The following is a 17,761-nucleotide window of genomic DNA, read 5'->3' as shown; positions in this document are numbered from 1 at the left end:
TATAATACTAGGACTAATTAGCGCTACACTGCAATACAAGAACAAAGCTTCTACATGGATCATCGACTGTTGAGGACACTGATTTTTTGCCTGGGACATGTAGCTTTAGCCTCAGTCTTTTAGCATGATATCATGTAGCCAACAAGTGCATATTTAAGATTCTGATTTTAAAATGAGTCAGCTTAAAAACATTTGATGACAAGATGGTGTTTTCAACAAATTTATAAACCTAATATTAACTTAATTAACTAGCTAGCTACAGCTCATAAAATCTGCCAGAGACAGTTGTCATTTCAGCAGGCTAAACTTACGGTCATCGTCCTAAAGTCCATTTGTCCACCTCTGTCTGAAATCAAGGACCCATTATTTCAAAAATTACTATGTAAATGGGTAAATATGACACTCTCATTTTAAACTGTATATGTGCTGAGATCGGACAGAAAGCTTAACAGGTTCAGCAACAGTACGGGGGGGCGGAGCTTAGCTAACGGTCAATTGTACATGTGCCACTCTGTTGACACAAACCAAGAAAAGAAAGCCCCTCTGCCTCATTCATTCCTGTCTTCCCATTCCCTCCTTTTCTCCATCTATTCCTCCAAGTTTTCCCTCCCTCTGTCTTTCTGTCTTGATTTAGTTGAACTATTCTGGTCCTGAGTGCTGTGCATGGGGCTAGTTAGCAGATTACGCTTTCTGATTTCAGGAGGGCAGCATGTCGATCATTAAGGTCAACCAAACTCAGGAAGGAAACAGCTCCCTCCTCCCACTCACCTATCAATTCAATAACCAAATGCACTTGGACCAATCACCCTCCCCTCCTCCCTCTTGCTTCCTCTTAACCGCACCCACTCGACCTTCATCTTCCCATATGCTCTGTACGTGTGTTTTGTGACTCATATTTGAGTAATCCTTTAAACTTCCTTATAGTACATGTATGTGCATGAATAATATACCTCAACCTGTTGCCCCTGCTGCCACAGGACTAGAAACCCAGGCTTTATGTGATAGGTCAGCCCACATATGTGCAGTCAATCCTGGGTACAATCTTAAGTAGGAACAGGGTCAAAGAGCGAAAGCCTCTGTTTCCCACTAGCCTTGAGGGCTTGTAGCCAAAACCTCAAGCTGATAAGAACAGGCAGCAACCACTCTGTCAAACTCAAGCATGGCTCATTCAACATTTACCATGGTATGAAAGGGCCTTGTCACAGTGTGTAAGCCTGGCTGGCCACTCCTATTGATAATGCATTTTCAAAAAAATCTCTCTCTGGACTTGACAGGCATTACTCTGTAAACAATCCTATGATTAGCCATATTATACAGCAGTTTCTTACCCAGTCCTGTCCTCTGCAAAGTAAACCCATCCATCTCTGATAGGGGGTTTATTATAGCCACCCATGCCAACCCTGTCTCCTAGAAATTACATTTATAAAGAACTAGTTTTAAAGAAAATATAATGCCACCCGGATTACATTTTCTATTACATTTTCTATTAACACTAATTAACATCACCTCATTATGTTAATAGAAAACATAATCCAGGTAGCAATATATTATCTTTAAAACATATTTGCAGGTTTATCTTGAATGATTTATGAGAACATAGTCAATGTCTCTTGAAAGGGCGGTTAATAAGAGCGCTAATCTACTTCACTTGTCTCGTGTTGTTGTGACCCCTCAAAGGATTGTCGGGATTATTCCATATTGTTCAGTGCCCATCTCCTGGGGAACCTCATACTGCCTGATCTTCCCACAGAGACCCCTTACACATACAAGCCTCCCATGACCTTCAACCTCTGACCTTGCCTGGCAGCCTCCAGAAGAGTGGAAGTCATATCACACTTCTTTAGATAAGCATCTTGCCTTCAGACCCTCAACTCCATGGGTCTAGCGTGACAAAGACTGGTTGGTATAAGCATGTTTTTTTTCCTCATAAGACTCAAAACAAACCATTAATCCCTTTGGAAGTGTGAGGAGGAAATTGGATTTTCACCCCACATATCAGCTGAGCTTGTATCCACATAAAGGGGTGCTATATCATCACCACAAGGGATAATTCACCGCTGGCCTAAACTCAAATATAATCCAAATAGTACCTGTAAATCCAGCTTTCTCTTTAAAGATAACCTACAGTACAGTCAAGGTGATGTTCTGGTCCCTCCACCTTCAGTTAAACTATGTCTCAAGTTACGACTTGTCTTTTCACTGGCAGTGGCCTTCTGTGTGTTCCTCTCTCTCCCTGCACCCTCCTGGCTGTGTTTAGCCTTCAGGCCTGTGTCGCCTGACTCCACAACACTAATGGATATGGACGTCTGGCAGCACTACAGATTTGTAAGCACTGATAATGCTTGTTCTTCGGTAAAAAGATTACATTAGAAATAAAGAGCAAATGATTAGGTTAGAGTGAGGAATAATATTATGATGAAGCCCATACACAGTGGGCTGTCAGCCGTCATGCCTGGAATTACATTCATCATGAAGTATACTGCGTTAGTTATCTAAAGGATGTTTTAGTATTGGAGTTCTGGCTCCTTATATCTTGATCTTGGATTAAACATCTCTCCATCCACCACATGTCTCTCTCAGGCTACAAGTTGAATCACGTTGCATTATAGCATCATCCTCAATGGAAGATGTTGTGTCCACTTCTGCTTATCAAATAACCTTTATTGCCTGTGGCATTTTCCCTGGTTCTTATAAAGCTGGGAAGACACTGTTGGCCAGACAGTGTTTGAATCACTCTATGATCACAGCCAAACGTACCACTTCTATATTCACATTGTACAGTTCAATTCACCAGTAATTACTCATTACATATTCATCATTGAAAAAGTAATTAATTTACTAACAACTAATAGCAAAGGTAATTAGCTACTTTTCTCATTACATTATTTTCATCAGCTTACCTCCATTGTTAGACAACTTCCTAGCCTCCCCACCCACATGTCTAATTTTCTGTACTGAACATGTGTAGAAATATGAAACGAGACACTGTGGTTTAACATACAGCTGGTCTACTGTTTGGATGCATTTACTGACCATCAACAGCTAGCTTAGCACACAGCAGAACTTCATAAGTCCCATCCTCACAATGAAGCTGTTAAACTCAGCTGATTCCCAAATTTAGTCTTACAACTGGCTAACATTAGCAAGCCAGCTAAGACATGTAAATAAGACAACTTTGGATTTTCTCTTTTTATTTGGTAAAGGCTAACTGCCTCCCAACTCCTTTAGCTTCTGCACCACAACAGTCTCTCCACTGAACGCACAGCCCAAACTGATATCAAGCCTCCATCAAACTCCCTGTAAGACATTGAACAAGGCAATCTCCAAATTGTCTGAGTAATGAATCGTTACTGGGATTAGTAGCTGTAGTGTGGCTAATTATGCACTGTCAAGCTGTAATCCCTTACAACACTAAGTAACGCATTGCTGCCCAACATTGGTGCTCACACTAAACGTTAAACACAAAAGCCCCAGTTGGTTTTGTCCTTATATTCAAACAAGATGGCCATGTCCTCAAGAATGTTGACAGAAAAAAGAAAGGCAGCGTTATTACTTTGAACGGAAAGCCTGCAGATGGCTGTGAAGATGCAGCAAAGTTCAGCTTTATTAATACCACAGCTTAGTAAAAACTACATGTAAAATGCTACTCCAATAATATGAAAACAATTTCTGACATGCATCTACTTCTCCAACAGCCGGATTGTTGATCATTCAAGAAATTAATTTGCCGACATGACCCTCCTCAAAATGAAGCCAGCCTGGTGGAAATTCAGCTTGATTCTAAATCTGGTCGTGGGTGACAAACCCATACAGCACAAATACTCAAAACAGGGGAAAAACAGTAAAAATAGTCACAAAAATATATGTAGGACCAATTTACATTAGTTTCACTCTCTGTTTTACTCATTACTAGCTCCTTCAAGTAGCCCCATGGGCTAAACTGAAAGCCCTCACAGGCCAAACGGGATCATGGGAGAGGCACAAAAGACTCCCTTTAGCCTGAGACTCACTCTGTCTTCACCACTGTGATAACAACATCCTTCAAACCGCTGCCCCAACAGACTGCATGACTGATCAACAGACTCCATTTATTGTCATTTCACAAAAGCATTGATTTAATCTGTGAGGCATCAGGTCATTGGAATGAGCAGTGACTGCAGCCATAAGGAATTTGTGATTTGGAGTGTGATACCCACAGGGTGCAATGATATAAAAGAAATTAAAGAGCCCTGTTCAGAGATATGACCTCCTTCTAAACCCTCAACACAGAAAGAGTGTGGTCTTTGTATCTGTGGATGGGATGAGCCCGTGAAGACAATGAGACAAGCATCGTCGTGGCATTTAGGTTGATGGGCCAACAGTGTCTACAATGTCGCACTGAGATGATCTGATTATGTGGCTGACAATGTCGATGTCCAGTTCATTGTACTGTCCGTACAGTGCTGGACAACGAGTATGTGCTTACATTGATTCTATTCAGGCCATTGTGACCCTGGGCAATGCACTTCATCATTCAACTTCGCTGGCTCTGCACAGAAGTTCATGATAAACTTGCCCAGTGTTTAGATAGGGTCATCCCACAGCCATTTGCTAAATAGCTGAAAAATAAATCAAGTGACCAAGTGAATTACTTGACTTGTTAAAAGAAGAGATCAGTTTTTGAGGCAGACTCATGAATGCCTTTATCTCTCAGCATGAAGTTTAGTCTTTTAAGTGTTGAGCATTTCAAACTTAATAGTCTATTACTAAAGGGTCACTTCACACAAATTCCAAAAAACATTAAGATGTTTTTAGTTTTATCTACTTATAAAAGAGAAACATCAGAGATGTCCATCAATTTCTGCTGTCTCCTCAATATAGTGCATATACATCTGTAAAACTCAACAGCAATGTGATTCTTCGTTACTCTAGAAAATCCATAGACAACTGTGAACTGTGTGAGCAGCATCAGTTAAATTTGCATCCTTGTTTTTTGTTCCATGTTGGGGTAAGCAATGTGTTGAAACTGTGAGAAATAGGTTGACATTTTGGGAAATACTTTCTTACCTAGAGTTATACTAGAAGATTGATACCACTCTCATGTTTGTAGGGTGAATATTAAGCAGTTAGCTTAGCTTAGCATAAAGACTGGAATCAGGGGGAAACAGCTAGCGTTAATTAGTGAACTTTAAAGGTGCTGGTAAGTGGATTTTGTTATTTTTGGACAGAGTCTGGCTAGCTGTTTCAAGTATTTGTGCTAAGCTAAGCTAACCTGAAGTAAAGCTGATCTGTAACCTTAAATTTATCCCAAAATGTCAAACTTTTCCTTTAAGTTTAACTTTACACATCCATGTGGCTGTAAGGGTCTGCATGAGATACATTTCGTCACCTGCTTGTGTCCATGGGAAGGTCGGCATTTAGCCTAAAATTGAGAGTAGTTGGATGTACAAGTCGACTCCACACATGAGAACATGTCAGCAGAGCAGAAACCTAATGTTTAAACACTGATGACCATTTTGGAATATGTCAAGGCCTTAATCTGGCAGGTACATACAAGTCCACTGTGACATGATGGACACCCTACTACAAGCCTCTGTGAGCTAATTGTCTTACCTTCACAAACTGTATCAGTGACAGAGGTGCAGGGCTGTAACACTTCTGCCTCATCACAGGTGGAGCAGGGGATGCAGGGCTCCCGAGAACTTTCCTGGTCCGAGTAGGTGTCCCCGCTGCACTCCTCACACACCGTGTCATGATCAAATTCACAACTGAACAGCATGCCCTGGCCTTCAGGACATTTGGTGCACGGTTCACACCGCTGTGAGACTTCATTCAGATAGTAGCCATAGTTGCATACACAGGTGGCGTCGTTGGAGTCTGTGCAGGGCGCCTTCATGCGGAATAGACCTGTGCATACTGTGCAGGGCTGACATCTCTCTGTGTGACTGAAGTTTTCTGAGAAGGTTTCACCTAAGAGGAAAGAAAATAACCATTGAACTTTTTATCTACAAGAAGGCTGACTTCTGTTTCTTCAGGCATCCCTTTAAAAGCATTTACAGTATATTCACAATGGTTTTTTTTTTGATGCTACCAAAATCACAAGACAGGGCCCAACACTAACTTTTGAAAGTGGTTGCAACCAGGCATTAGCTTTTGGTTGCCGAAACTGAAAATATGGTTGCCATTTCTACACACCTTACATTTAAGTAATTAAAATACTATGTAGTTATATGTCAGCTTAATAATGAAAATGTACAGAATGTTTGAAAGCTTTATTACAGTAACTGAACCAAAGTTTATGTTTTATATGATACTTTACAGAATTTGAATCTTTACTGTTATCAGTTTAAGTGTCCACCCTCAATTTCTGGTATACAAAATACCAGTGTTCGTTTGTGATGTTGATGGGTTGAAGTTGAAGTCAAACTTTTAACACAAGTGCAGCATTGTCTGGTTCCGGTTCCGACTGTAACAGCAATATTTAAATATCACTAATATTAAAAATGTGTTTATTTTGGGGTTCACACTTTGCTGTCCCTATTTTTTATATGTTAAAAAGTAGGTGTGTCACAATTCTCCAAATCCATGATTTGATTTGACTTTTGATTTCAAGGTCATGATTAAATTCCATTTTTGATTTACTTTTTTTTCAGCATTGATGGTTATGCCATTGTTAGACTATTATCTATGACAGTACAAAGGTTCTCTGCTTAGTTGAGTCTTGGTTTCCACAATTACTCTGCAGAATTGGCGTTCCAGGAACAGTCAGACAGTGAAACCTCCCTTCAGAATTGCAGCGTTGTAATTTAGCCCAGAAAGTCTGACATTACCTCCTGTACTCCAATTCTGATGAGGCGGCAGCCTCCCGGGAATGGACGGCCCGGACGATGAACGGATGGTTAGTGGGTAAATGGCATGGTGGGTGAAGAGAAGACAGATCTGGACTGTAAGAACGGCGGTCTTTTTTGATGGGCTGCCAGGCGTTGGCAGGCTAGTGATGGACACTCTCGGACGGTCTGACCACTACCATGTGCGTGTCCCTGGGTGTCTCAGAAAGTGCAGCTGCAGGCTACTGGTAAGCTATGCTTGTGTTTTTTCTTCGGACGCCTAATAAATAATAAAATAATAAAACTTTATTTATAGAGCACTTATCAAAACAAAGTACAAAGTGCTTCACAACAAGATAAATAAAATACCACAGTGAATGATGAAATATAAAGAAATAAAATACACAAAAGCAATAAAATAAACAGCCAGTTCAGGTAAGAAGCCTAAAGTAGGTGTGGGTGGAGAGAAAAAAATATACTGGGAGAATTGCTGATCCTGCGTTTGATTTCGAAGCTTGAAATTGCAAAGGTCAAGAATTTGTTGCTAATTTCTCAAAATGGTTGCCGATGGCAACCTGGCAACCTTTACTGTCACCTGCAAGAGTCAAAGATGTGAATTTTCAAATTTTATACATATTGGCTTTAAAGTCTTTTTCTCTTTTTGATTACAATTCTGGAGATTATTTTTCATGCTTTTATCTCATCCTCTTTGTTTCTGTATTTCTCTTTCTTCCCTTAATTTCTTATCACCTCTCTCAACTGTCCACTTTCAATAAAGGCGGAATGCCTAAAACATACATAAAAAATCCTTATCTTCCTAGCCATTCTAGTGCTCTTATTCCAGCTCCAGGCTACTTATATCTTCTGCCCAATACTACTGTATTTTAGCACAAGTTTCATACTTCCAGTCTCAATCAAAGACTGATTGTGTCCTTTGCATAGTCGCCTTGAGATTGTGAAATATTGTAATTTACCAATTTACCTCCATCTAGTTTTCCCTTTATTTTGACATTTTTTAAAGGCCTATGTCTTTACTTTAGTTTTAGAGTCAATAAAAATGTCTAAACAAGTGTTTAAATTATGTATTAAAGAATCATCTGTGTAGTATTTTATTAGACTATATTATATATGTGCTTATTTATTTTTAAATGCATTTTTGTCTAAATCATTTAAACATTTGTTGTTTTAAATGTGTGTCACAAAGTGGAATTGTTAATCATGTTATTTCTTATCTTGGGAAGGGATTTTTTCTGTGAATAAATGTGGATTCATCTTTCTAAAGTCACACTAACACGGGGAATTCAGTTTTAGGGTAATTTCCCCTGGTGGGTATGTAACTACATAGAGGTCACTTTGGACAAGAAAAGATTCTGAACATATGCATGAGCAACAACAATATCTTTTTTTAAAGATTTTTTAGATGATGAACTAACATACATCACATACAATATATCTGAAAGATTTCCAAGGACAGATATATCTGCAGAGGACACAATCAATATTGCATGTTTTATGGAATTGTATTTCGTCTGGATAAAGAACTGGGAAACACACTAAATTATGCAACAGAGCTATTTGTAAGAGCAGCTGTGTGTGTGTGTGTGTGTGTGTGTGTGTGTGTGTGTGTGTTTGTTTGTTTTTTGTCCAACCAACAGTCCAAAATCTAAACAAATTCAATATATTATCACAGACAAAGAAAAACAAACAATTTTGACTTAAAAATGGCTTAAACAATTAATGGATTATCAAAATTGTTGCAGATTCATTTTTATTTCAGCTCTACGCTAAACTAAACTAAACTAAACTAAACTAAACTGTGTGGTAGGAGACGGGGGGATGTAGACCCTTTACAGCTCAGTGTCTTATAGCATATCAAGTTTTCGGTCTCAGTGGCCCACCAACCACGGCGAACGCTCTGATGATGCAGAGATTAAAACAGAGATGAGGAGAGATAAACACTGAGACAGAGAGACAAATGGAGAGACGATGAGAAAGCAGAGACTGTGTCATTTGAGATGAATCAGTTTGTGCAGCTCTGTCCTAAAATCGTGGTGTCAAATGTGGGTCCTTCACATTTTTGTTTAATTATATCTTTAGGAAGTGGACAAACTATTGTCCCACCCTCGTATGTGGGCCTGTCATACACTGTTACCCCCCCACCCTGACCCCATTATCTCTTGAAACACCCTCCCTCTCCTCAAACAGATACACACACTCAGACTACCCTCACCACCCCTCCCCACGAGTGCTCTCAGAGCCATTATCATAATGCCATGCATCAATAATGTAAGTCAATACATTAATAACGCTAGCCTGCAGCATTGGGGGGGGTGGGGGTGTTAAAGGAGGGGGAGGAGATGGAGTTGGGGGGGTCTTTTCCTGGCTCAGCATATCATTTCATAACAGTACTTTCGCCTCTAGTCTAACATTCAGTCCTTTGTTTTCAACACCCATAAAAGGACTCCTGACTTTATCTGCGCAGCGTAAGGTGTGTGTGTTGGGTGCATGTGTGGGAGTTTTTTGTGTCTGCTTCTGTGTGTGGTTAAATGTGTGTTTTCCTGGACATGTTTGTACGTGTGTGTGTGTATGAACCATTAGCTGCTGGCTGAGAAGTTCGCTTTTATTGTCTCCTCTCCAGCTGCACAGCTGTACTTTCTCTGTTTCATCTCCACTCATCTGTTCATTAATCCAAACTCCTCCATGTGTTTCAGCTGGCTGTACTTTTTAGCACATCAGCCAGTCCCCTGTTAACTATCTGTACTAAATGAAGCCTGAACACTGTTTGGAAACACACACAGTCTGTCTCTTATAAATGGATGTTTGTGCACATTAAATTCTATGAACATGCCTGAAACAACATACCCAAAGACATATGGTGGGTGGGAGTTGATGTTGAAAGAAAATTCGAAGATTGTCAGAAACGAAATGTAAGTAGTTTCTGTTGCAAAAAATTGTTATTATATAAGCCAAAGGTGCAAAGAAATATTTCTGTGTTAAAGTTCATAAAATAGATGCTAAAACATTTGTTTTATAAAAAAATCCTAACCTAAATGCTTCAAAGTGACCATTAAGTGACCATTCAATAAGGCCTGACCTCCTAAGTTACTGGTACGCTTGTCAAGCTTTCCATTCTCAAACGGCTCATACGCAGTTTACAATGATAACAGTGGCAGATGTACCACTCAAAATTTGCAGGAATTTGTTAATTAATGGATCTTCGATTTTACACAGAAGTAAACAAAAGCAGGCTTCTCATGTCTAGCTAATGACCTTCAATTTTGTCAGCTGAAATGATGGCTGTCTCTAGCAGATTTTATCAGCTGTAGCAAGCTAGCGTAAGCTAATGCTAATGTTAAAACTCTGTCAGTTGGTTCTCCAGATTTTTTAATGTTTCCAGATATTCTGTATTAAAACTAGAAACCTAGTAAAGCGTATGAAATATTCACAGGATGGTTACATACATGCTCGTATTTTCAAACAGAATGTTTTCACTTTTAGCATTACAAGTGTTTGGCAAACGTAACACTATCTTGGGTATCGAGTTTGACTGAGGTTGTTACCATGACCGGCTCCTACACAGCGGGGAAATACCCAAGCAGCAACCTCCTAGGCTAAAGAATGAAGCCAACGCGGAAGTGCCAAAAACTGCAGTTTCTTGAATGGCCACTTGAGGCTGGCTCCAAAAGGGTGCCAATCAATCCCCATAAACCCCCATGTTAAAATGCCCAACAGCAGAAATAAACATGTTTATAGCCTTGTACAAAAAACTGTTTTAGTCTCTATAGCTAATTTCCCCCTTCATGACAACTGTACGGGGGGTGAATTTTTATATAACTTACCCATTTAAATTATGTTAAGGTTTAAAGTTTTCATAATTAAGGACGTGGCCGCTTTGAGTGACAGGTGGGTGCCGTCACAGGTGGCTGGTTTCAGCAACCAGGCTTCATCTGGCCCACCTCAGCTCCACCCACGCTCCACGTCTTTGCCCATCCAAAAATGAGCAAAGACTGGCCAAGATGGCCTCGCCCAAAGCCACCACACTGAGCTTCACACTGGCTCTTCAGAAACCTATTGGTGACGTCACAGACACTACATCTGTATTTTATACAATCTATGGAAATACCACACAGTGGATGTGGTAGTTGTGAAGGGTTTTTTTTTTTAACCTAACCTGTAACTCCACAAATAATATACTGTCCCTAGTATGAAATGCCCTTGGCAGTAACACTGGGTTAGGTAGTAAGCTAGTTAGCCAAGCATCCTAACGCTTGCTTACTTTAGAACAAAAAACACTAATGTTAATCAATTCCTTAGACTTTTTTGGTTTTGGAGAGGGTAAAGAAAGAAACAACTAACCAAACTCTTTCTATATGGAGTATCACCCTTGCTACAGACCCCTGCACACAATTTCACCATGGAGAAATTAAAAGCTTGACAGACCTGCTGTTATGGTTTCTAAGCTATGAGTGGGCAATCACTGTTGGGGGCAGGGTTTAGTGAATGGTCAACAAATAGGAGACTGTTGGCTGTTGGCTGAGACGTCAAAACAAGTTGTTAAAAAGCTTCTGCACACACCCTCTCCAGTTCCATCAGTAGTGATCTAAATCAATATGATTGATGTGTTCTTAAAATATCATTGTGATGTTATCTGATGGAGAGCTATCTGCTTTGGATTTCACTTTTTCCCTAGTCAGTGCAGCGCCTGTCTGGCCTCATGACACTGTCTGTGTTTGTTCATGTCTGAGCAGAACAAGTACTGTAAGACTGAAAATTATCACCCTGAAAACCTCCATGTTGTGCAACATACAGCAGCAACCTCAGACACACAGCTGATGTCATAAATTAAAATCATTTTGAGCCTAAAATATGAAGTTTTTATACAAATACAACATAAGATCTTATAAAAGCATATATCATTTCAAAGAAGCCCCACCAAAATTCAAATAAATCATTTTCTCCATGTCCACATTCTCTGTGACTTCTCTCACGACCTTAAGTCTGAATCATTTTCTGGGTATGGGGCTCCTTGGCTCATGCTTTGCCATCCTTCACTTACCCAGGGAGGTTTACAACTACTTCCTAGCCTGGACGCAGGATAGTCAGGGAATTCATGCAAGTAAAACTCTGGGAGCAGCATAGGAACTGGCTGTAGACCAACCCTGGCCTCTGCAGGCTCAAACTGACCTTTGACCTCACATGATAGAGTTACAAAAAACCTTAAATGTTCATTTGATTTCCCAACACTCAAGCAGAAGTGTACCTACCACAGAAGACCTTAAATATCCTTTTGAGCCCTTCAGTTACCAGTTTACAAAATCAAAATCTACACTGCTTACCATCTTAATCACAGTGAGATAACAACTTGTCTGGTGCTCTAAATATCTTCCACTGCTGCAACAACATTTGGAACTGGTCCCACTCTTGTATCCTCTCAACATCACTGTCCTCATACAGTCTTACAGTCCAACACAGCTTGTCTCCCTACATGGTAAGGGCCATGAGGAGGGCAGTAATGCTGGAACACAGATCTGGCATTTAGTTTACTTCCTAACATGCAGCTGAGTCAGTCTTTAAGTCTTTACATTTAGGCTACAATCTGCATAATATTTGAGAAGTTTATCAGATACTGACACATGTAACACAGCTGTTTGATAATGCTGGGCTTAAATTCAAATGTACTGCTGAGTACCCATAGCTTTTCTTCAAAAGTAACCTTTCCTCAGATCCAAACTGATGTTGAGGTCTATTATGTTGCCATCTCTAGAGACTGGCAATGTCAGTCGGTCAGTCAGTCCACCACTGTAGTTCATAGTAATCCATCTAACAAATGTTAGATGGATTACTTACTGGATCCTTTGACTTTTCATCAAGCACCATCATCAGGTCAAAATTTTAATTTGTCTAATACTTTAGTACACGACCAAATTCCTGCAAAACTAATGACATTCCCATCAGCCTCAGCTGTACTTTGTTTAGTGCTAATTAGCAAATGTTAGCATGCTAACACGCATAAAGTAGGGGTCAAAGTTTTCACTTATTCAATGAAAAATCTTCTGGATGGATTGGCACAAAATTTGGTACCAGCATCCATTGTTTGCAAACGATGTATCTTTATAACTTTGGTGATTCCTGACTTTTATCTCTCGCGCCACTGTGAGGTTCATGTGAGGACATTTTTGGTTCAGAACAAAATGTCTTAACAACTATTGGATGGATTGTCATGAAATTTGGCACACACATTCATGTTCCCCTTAAGACAAACTGTAATCACTTGGGTGATTAATTTTCATCTAGCACCATCATCAGGCCAAATTTGAATTTTTCCAATACTTTGGTTTATGACCAAATTCCTGCTAAACTAATGACATAAACATTAGCCTCAGCTGTACTTTGTGTTTAGTGCTAATTAGCAAATGTTAGAATGCTAACACGACTAAGTAAGATTGGGACCATGGTAAAGTTATACCTGCTAAACATCAGCATGTTAGAATTGTCATTGTGAGCATGTTAGCATGCTGACTTTAGCATTTAGCTTAATGCACCTTTATGTCTAAACAGCCTCACAGAATTACTAGCCTGGCTGTAGACTATTCTTGTTTACATTCCTGACTTAAAAAGTCTGAGTTACTTCTTTTAACATTTAATTCTGTTGCAGAGTTACATGAAAAGTGAGATCAATAAAGTGCTAACTACAACCAATACAACTACTACTGCTAGACAAATACAAATCAATACATAGCAACTTAACTGTTAATGTCATATTAAGTGGGAGCAGTGTTTTTTGTGTCAGATGAAACACTAAATCACTACCACTGTCATTGAAACCAGAACTGAATATATGGCATAATGTATGTGTGTGTATGTGTCACTATTTCTGCATTAAGGTATGTGACCAACACAGCATCAATGTTCAAGAGCGAACGTGCTTTTGTGTACTTCTGCATGATTGTCTTTGCACTCAAATGCACATTATAAATTGTATGTGTGTGTGTGTGTGTACATGACATTCGCACAGCTGTTTTTTGTGTTACTCACTGTCAAGGCAAGGGGCGCAGACAGTCTGTGTGACTCCACATGGTCTGACGACGCCCTCACCGGGCTGGCACTGCACACAGCATTCTCCGCTGGTTGTGTACTGGCCCGACAAACAATCCTCCTTATTGGCCAGAGCCCCAACCTGCCAATCACCAGAGAGATCATTTAAAGTAACATTTACATTCAGCAGCATTCATTTTAGATTAACAATACATTCACACACAAAAAAATGACATAAGTGTAGGAGTCAGGACCCTGCAACATGCTGCACGATATATCCAAGGGACTGTGAAATAAATAATGGGATGGGAAAGAAGAAAAAGCAGATTTCAGCTACACAACATTGTCCATTGTTCCGAGTTCTGTCTCTATTTTCTGTGTTCTTGTGAAATGCTAAATAGCTTTTCCTTATCAGCTTCTAAAAGTATTCAAACAATCTAAGGAGGAAAAATCACTCTGGTTGAACTGCTTTCAACCAGTAGACACATGGGACCTGTAATGCAAGGTCGCACAGATACATTGCTTTGTTTTAAAGGATCACAAAGCAAAAAGTTTGAAAACTACAACTCTACCAGTCACATCTAAAGTCACAGATGCAGTAATAAAAGTCAACAAAATCACACACTCAGACACTCAGGTACAGCTGGATTATGTCTTCTCTGCATTCTTCCAACAGTAACCTGTCGAGTGCTTTAATTTGGCCGTTGACAGGTGAAGATGTTTGTGCATGCCTCTACATATGCACATGTAAATATGCATGACAGTGTGTACACACTTGCACACTCCCGCCCAGGCCAGGATGTTTCTTGCAGTCTATGTTTATGTGAGACCTTTGAGTCTGTGTGGCCTTTTGCGTTATATCATCACCTGGTCTTTTTTATCTTCTGCACACCTTGATCTCCAAAGCAAACCTTGATAAAAGGAGTGATTGGCCTGTGACACAGAGCCAGAGGAGAGGTCTGCCTTTCATTCTCTCCAGATACAGATACAGTGGTTGTTTTTAGGCCATCATTTATGAGGTTGGCATAAATGAAGGCCTAAAAACAAGCTTCTGTTGGCAGACATGCCACAGATCAGGGGGCAAAAGAAGCTATATCTTAGACTTGTTTTGATCCCATATTTCATAAAAAGTAACAGGGGTGGGATTATAAAGTATATTACGGCTTCTTCCCGCAAAAACACATAAACATGCAAGTCATTTTGCTCTTTACTGATTTGAATATTGTTCGAGGCTCATTTTTGCCTGCTGAATGATAATAAGAATGAGCCATACATAACACAATTAACACAGTCTGACGGTGTGTGTGTGTGTGTGTGCGTGTGTTTATACTGAGGGGTGCATTAGTTTGAAGGCACACTCAACATAAATCGTCAGGAGTCAGGGTTCAGGTGTGTGTGGAATGCTGCTGACAAGAGAGAATAGCTCTAAAAAACAAGTGTCCCCTCAGGCACCTCTGAGTCAGCTGGCAGATAGTGTGTGTGTGTGTGTGTGTGTGTGTGTGTGTGTGTGTACGCTGGCGGCGCACGGCCTCCGGTGAACCTCCAATCAGGAACTGACACACCTGCTACTCATCTGCTGTTACCCACCTGCTCTCCATCCACCAATCAACACTTTGCAGTAGAGCTACCCGGCTCTTCTCACCAGTCTTCGCCAGATCGTCCATTTACCCAAGTGGTACTACACCTCTGACTTGCCTCATTGACAGATTTTTCTTGCATGTTTTCTGAACCCCTAACTAACTCTCTGACTTCCTGTGTCCAGGCTCATTCTTCCAACTGACACGTGCTTCCAACTACTCTCCAGAAACAGCTCACCACGGATCCTCCGCTGCTCCACATCAGCCTGCTGTCCTCGCTCCGCCTGCCTGGTCTCACCAGTCACTTTCCAGGCAGCTGTCCTCGGCCAGTCCACCTGCTCATGGCGATTCCTTCCACACACCTGGTTTCTCTTCGTTTTTACAATAAACCAAAACTAACCACTATTAACCTGTTGGTTCCCCTCCTGGGTTTGTGTGTGTATGTGTGTGTGTGTGTGTGTGTGTGTGTGTGGGCGTGTGTGCATCTCCCTCTTGCCCTTGATGGTGTCACAGCCCATTCACCTTCAAGTCTCTGGTATTCAGTTATCCATGCAGGGTCCGACATAACCAATTGCCCGATGGCCCAGGGCCAGTAAAAGTTTATGCAGGGCTAGTTGATTGGCCAATCACGGTCTTTCCCGCCCTCATTCATACATCATACATACTGTTAGAAGTTCATATGACTGGAGGACTTGGTATATAAGACAAATATCCAGAGACTTGACTTTAACCACATGCGCTCAACATTTTATTGAAGACACACATACTCTGCCTTTCTGGCAGAAAGCCAACCGGACGAAGCCTTGTGTTACTCCGCCTCCACATCAGTAACTTTATTACATCAGTATAAGTGTGCGGCACTATATACTGCACATACTGTACATTGTCGTACTTACCAGTTCATGAAAAAAATGTCTGTGAAACAAACATACGAGGCTACGAAAAGAAAGAGGGGCTTGCTATCTTCGCGGAAGCAGCAATACTTCTGGGTGGAAAAAAGCGACTGTGGTATGTTTTGTACAGTTTGCCAGCGATTCCCTGCAAAGGCTGATTGGGGGGGTTCATTTTTTAAAGGGCTTGCGGAAGCAGACAGAAGGAGCTTGGAATGAACACACACACACAAACAAATGCCGTTATGTTCTTTCTCTCACTGTTCTATCTATCCTTATTCACTGAAATGTTATCATAAAGTAAAACTCTGATTTACTGGCCAGTGGGGAAAAGATGTTACATTGGAAACTGGGTTCAGGAATGTATCTTTGGCTTTGTGGGGAAACATTCCTGTTTTTACAACAGGAAGACAATTCTAGTTAGTCACCTCAAGCTCATAATATGTTCAAAAGATGCTGATTTTACCCTGTTACTTTAGTCTCTGTGATTTTTATGTTTTAATTTCAGTTAATGAATGAATACTCCAGTGTTGTTTTAGGATCTTTGTTCTCACCAAACCTACAGAAGCCCACTGAATATGCACAAGAATGATTTTGTATTAATTTTAGTTCTAGAAAAGTTAACATTTGAGATGTGACACACTCACTGTACAGCAATGAAATGTTTCACTATCTGTCTTCACTGGCTTTCAGCACACTCATTACCTCACACACACCTTACGCAACAAACATTCAATTACAGATTAATCAAATCTGTAACCCCAAACGCTCATCTCTCTCCTGCTTTCCCCTGAACTGCTCCCGTATACGTTGTACACACCCCATCAGCACAAATGCATTTGCATCACACGCATAAACAACCTCACATGTGAACAAACCTGCTCTGACTGACGCTTTTGAAATGACTCCAAGTTCCAGTGTTTGGCTTCTACATCTATTTTTTCTCTGACCCTGTTCTAGCTCCGGGTGTGGGTGCAACACCAAAACATCTTAGAGACTGAAAAAACTGTGATTCAAGTGCATCACTAATGACTGCTGTGTAGTGCATACAGATGAATTAGAGGGTGATGTGATTTGAGAAAATAGCCTATGGAATGAAAGAAAAGGTTCCACAGCACTTAGCAAGTTGAAGCTCGACTTGCACGTTTCCTGTAATTGGTTTTTAGATGGGAGTTTGAGGGTTGCACTCTTCAACTTTTGTCAGCCAATCTCCCTGAAGCTAAAGCAAGTTGATCACACACTCACAGCAACAAGCACACACGTATGCATGCGCAGAAGCATCTGGACACATAACTTCAGAGCTCCAACCAATCTTACTAATGCTCCAGTCAATTTTCAGTTGGAGGCACTTAACCTCTGCACCTCAGCTGCCAGTGCTTGTTAAGCCATTAGAGTTCCACCATACCAGCCTTCCAATAAGCTGGGCCTAATTTAAATCCAGACATCTATCCTG

The 17,761-nt window shown here is 40.5% G+C and overlaps 1 protein-coding gene across 1 annotated transcript in view; it reads right to left on the bottom strand.

The window, feature by feature from the left end:
- Positions 1-17,761, bottom strand: part of ngfrb (nerve growth factor receptor b) — a 38,004-nt gene that overhangs the window by 18,612 nt on the left and 1,631 nt on the right. The window contains exons 2-3 of the mRNA XM_044178933.1: positions 13,842-13,983; positions 5,593-5,949 (exon numbers count right to left, since the gene is read on the bottom strand). Of these exons, the coding sequence (XP_044034868.1) occupies positions 5,593-5,949; positions 13,842-13,983 (499 nt within the window). The remainder of the gene's footprint in view (positions 1-5,592; positions 5,950-13,841; positions 13,984-17,761) is intronic.

Source organism: Siniperca chuatsi, linkage group LG20, assembly GCF_020085105.1.
Source record: "Siniperca chuatsi isolate FFG_IHB_CAS linkage group LG20, ASM2008510v1, whole genome shotgun sequence".
Classification (NCBI taxonomy): Eukaryota; Metazoa; Chordata; class Actinopteri; order Centrarchiformes; family Sinipercidae; genus Siniperca; species Siniperca chuatsi.
Note: the sequence above shows the minus strand (reverse complement) of the source record. Positions and strands in the feature narration are given on the sequence as shown.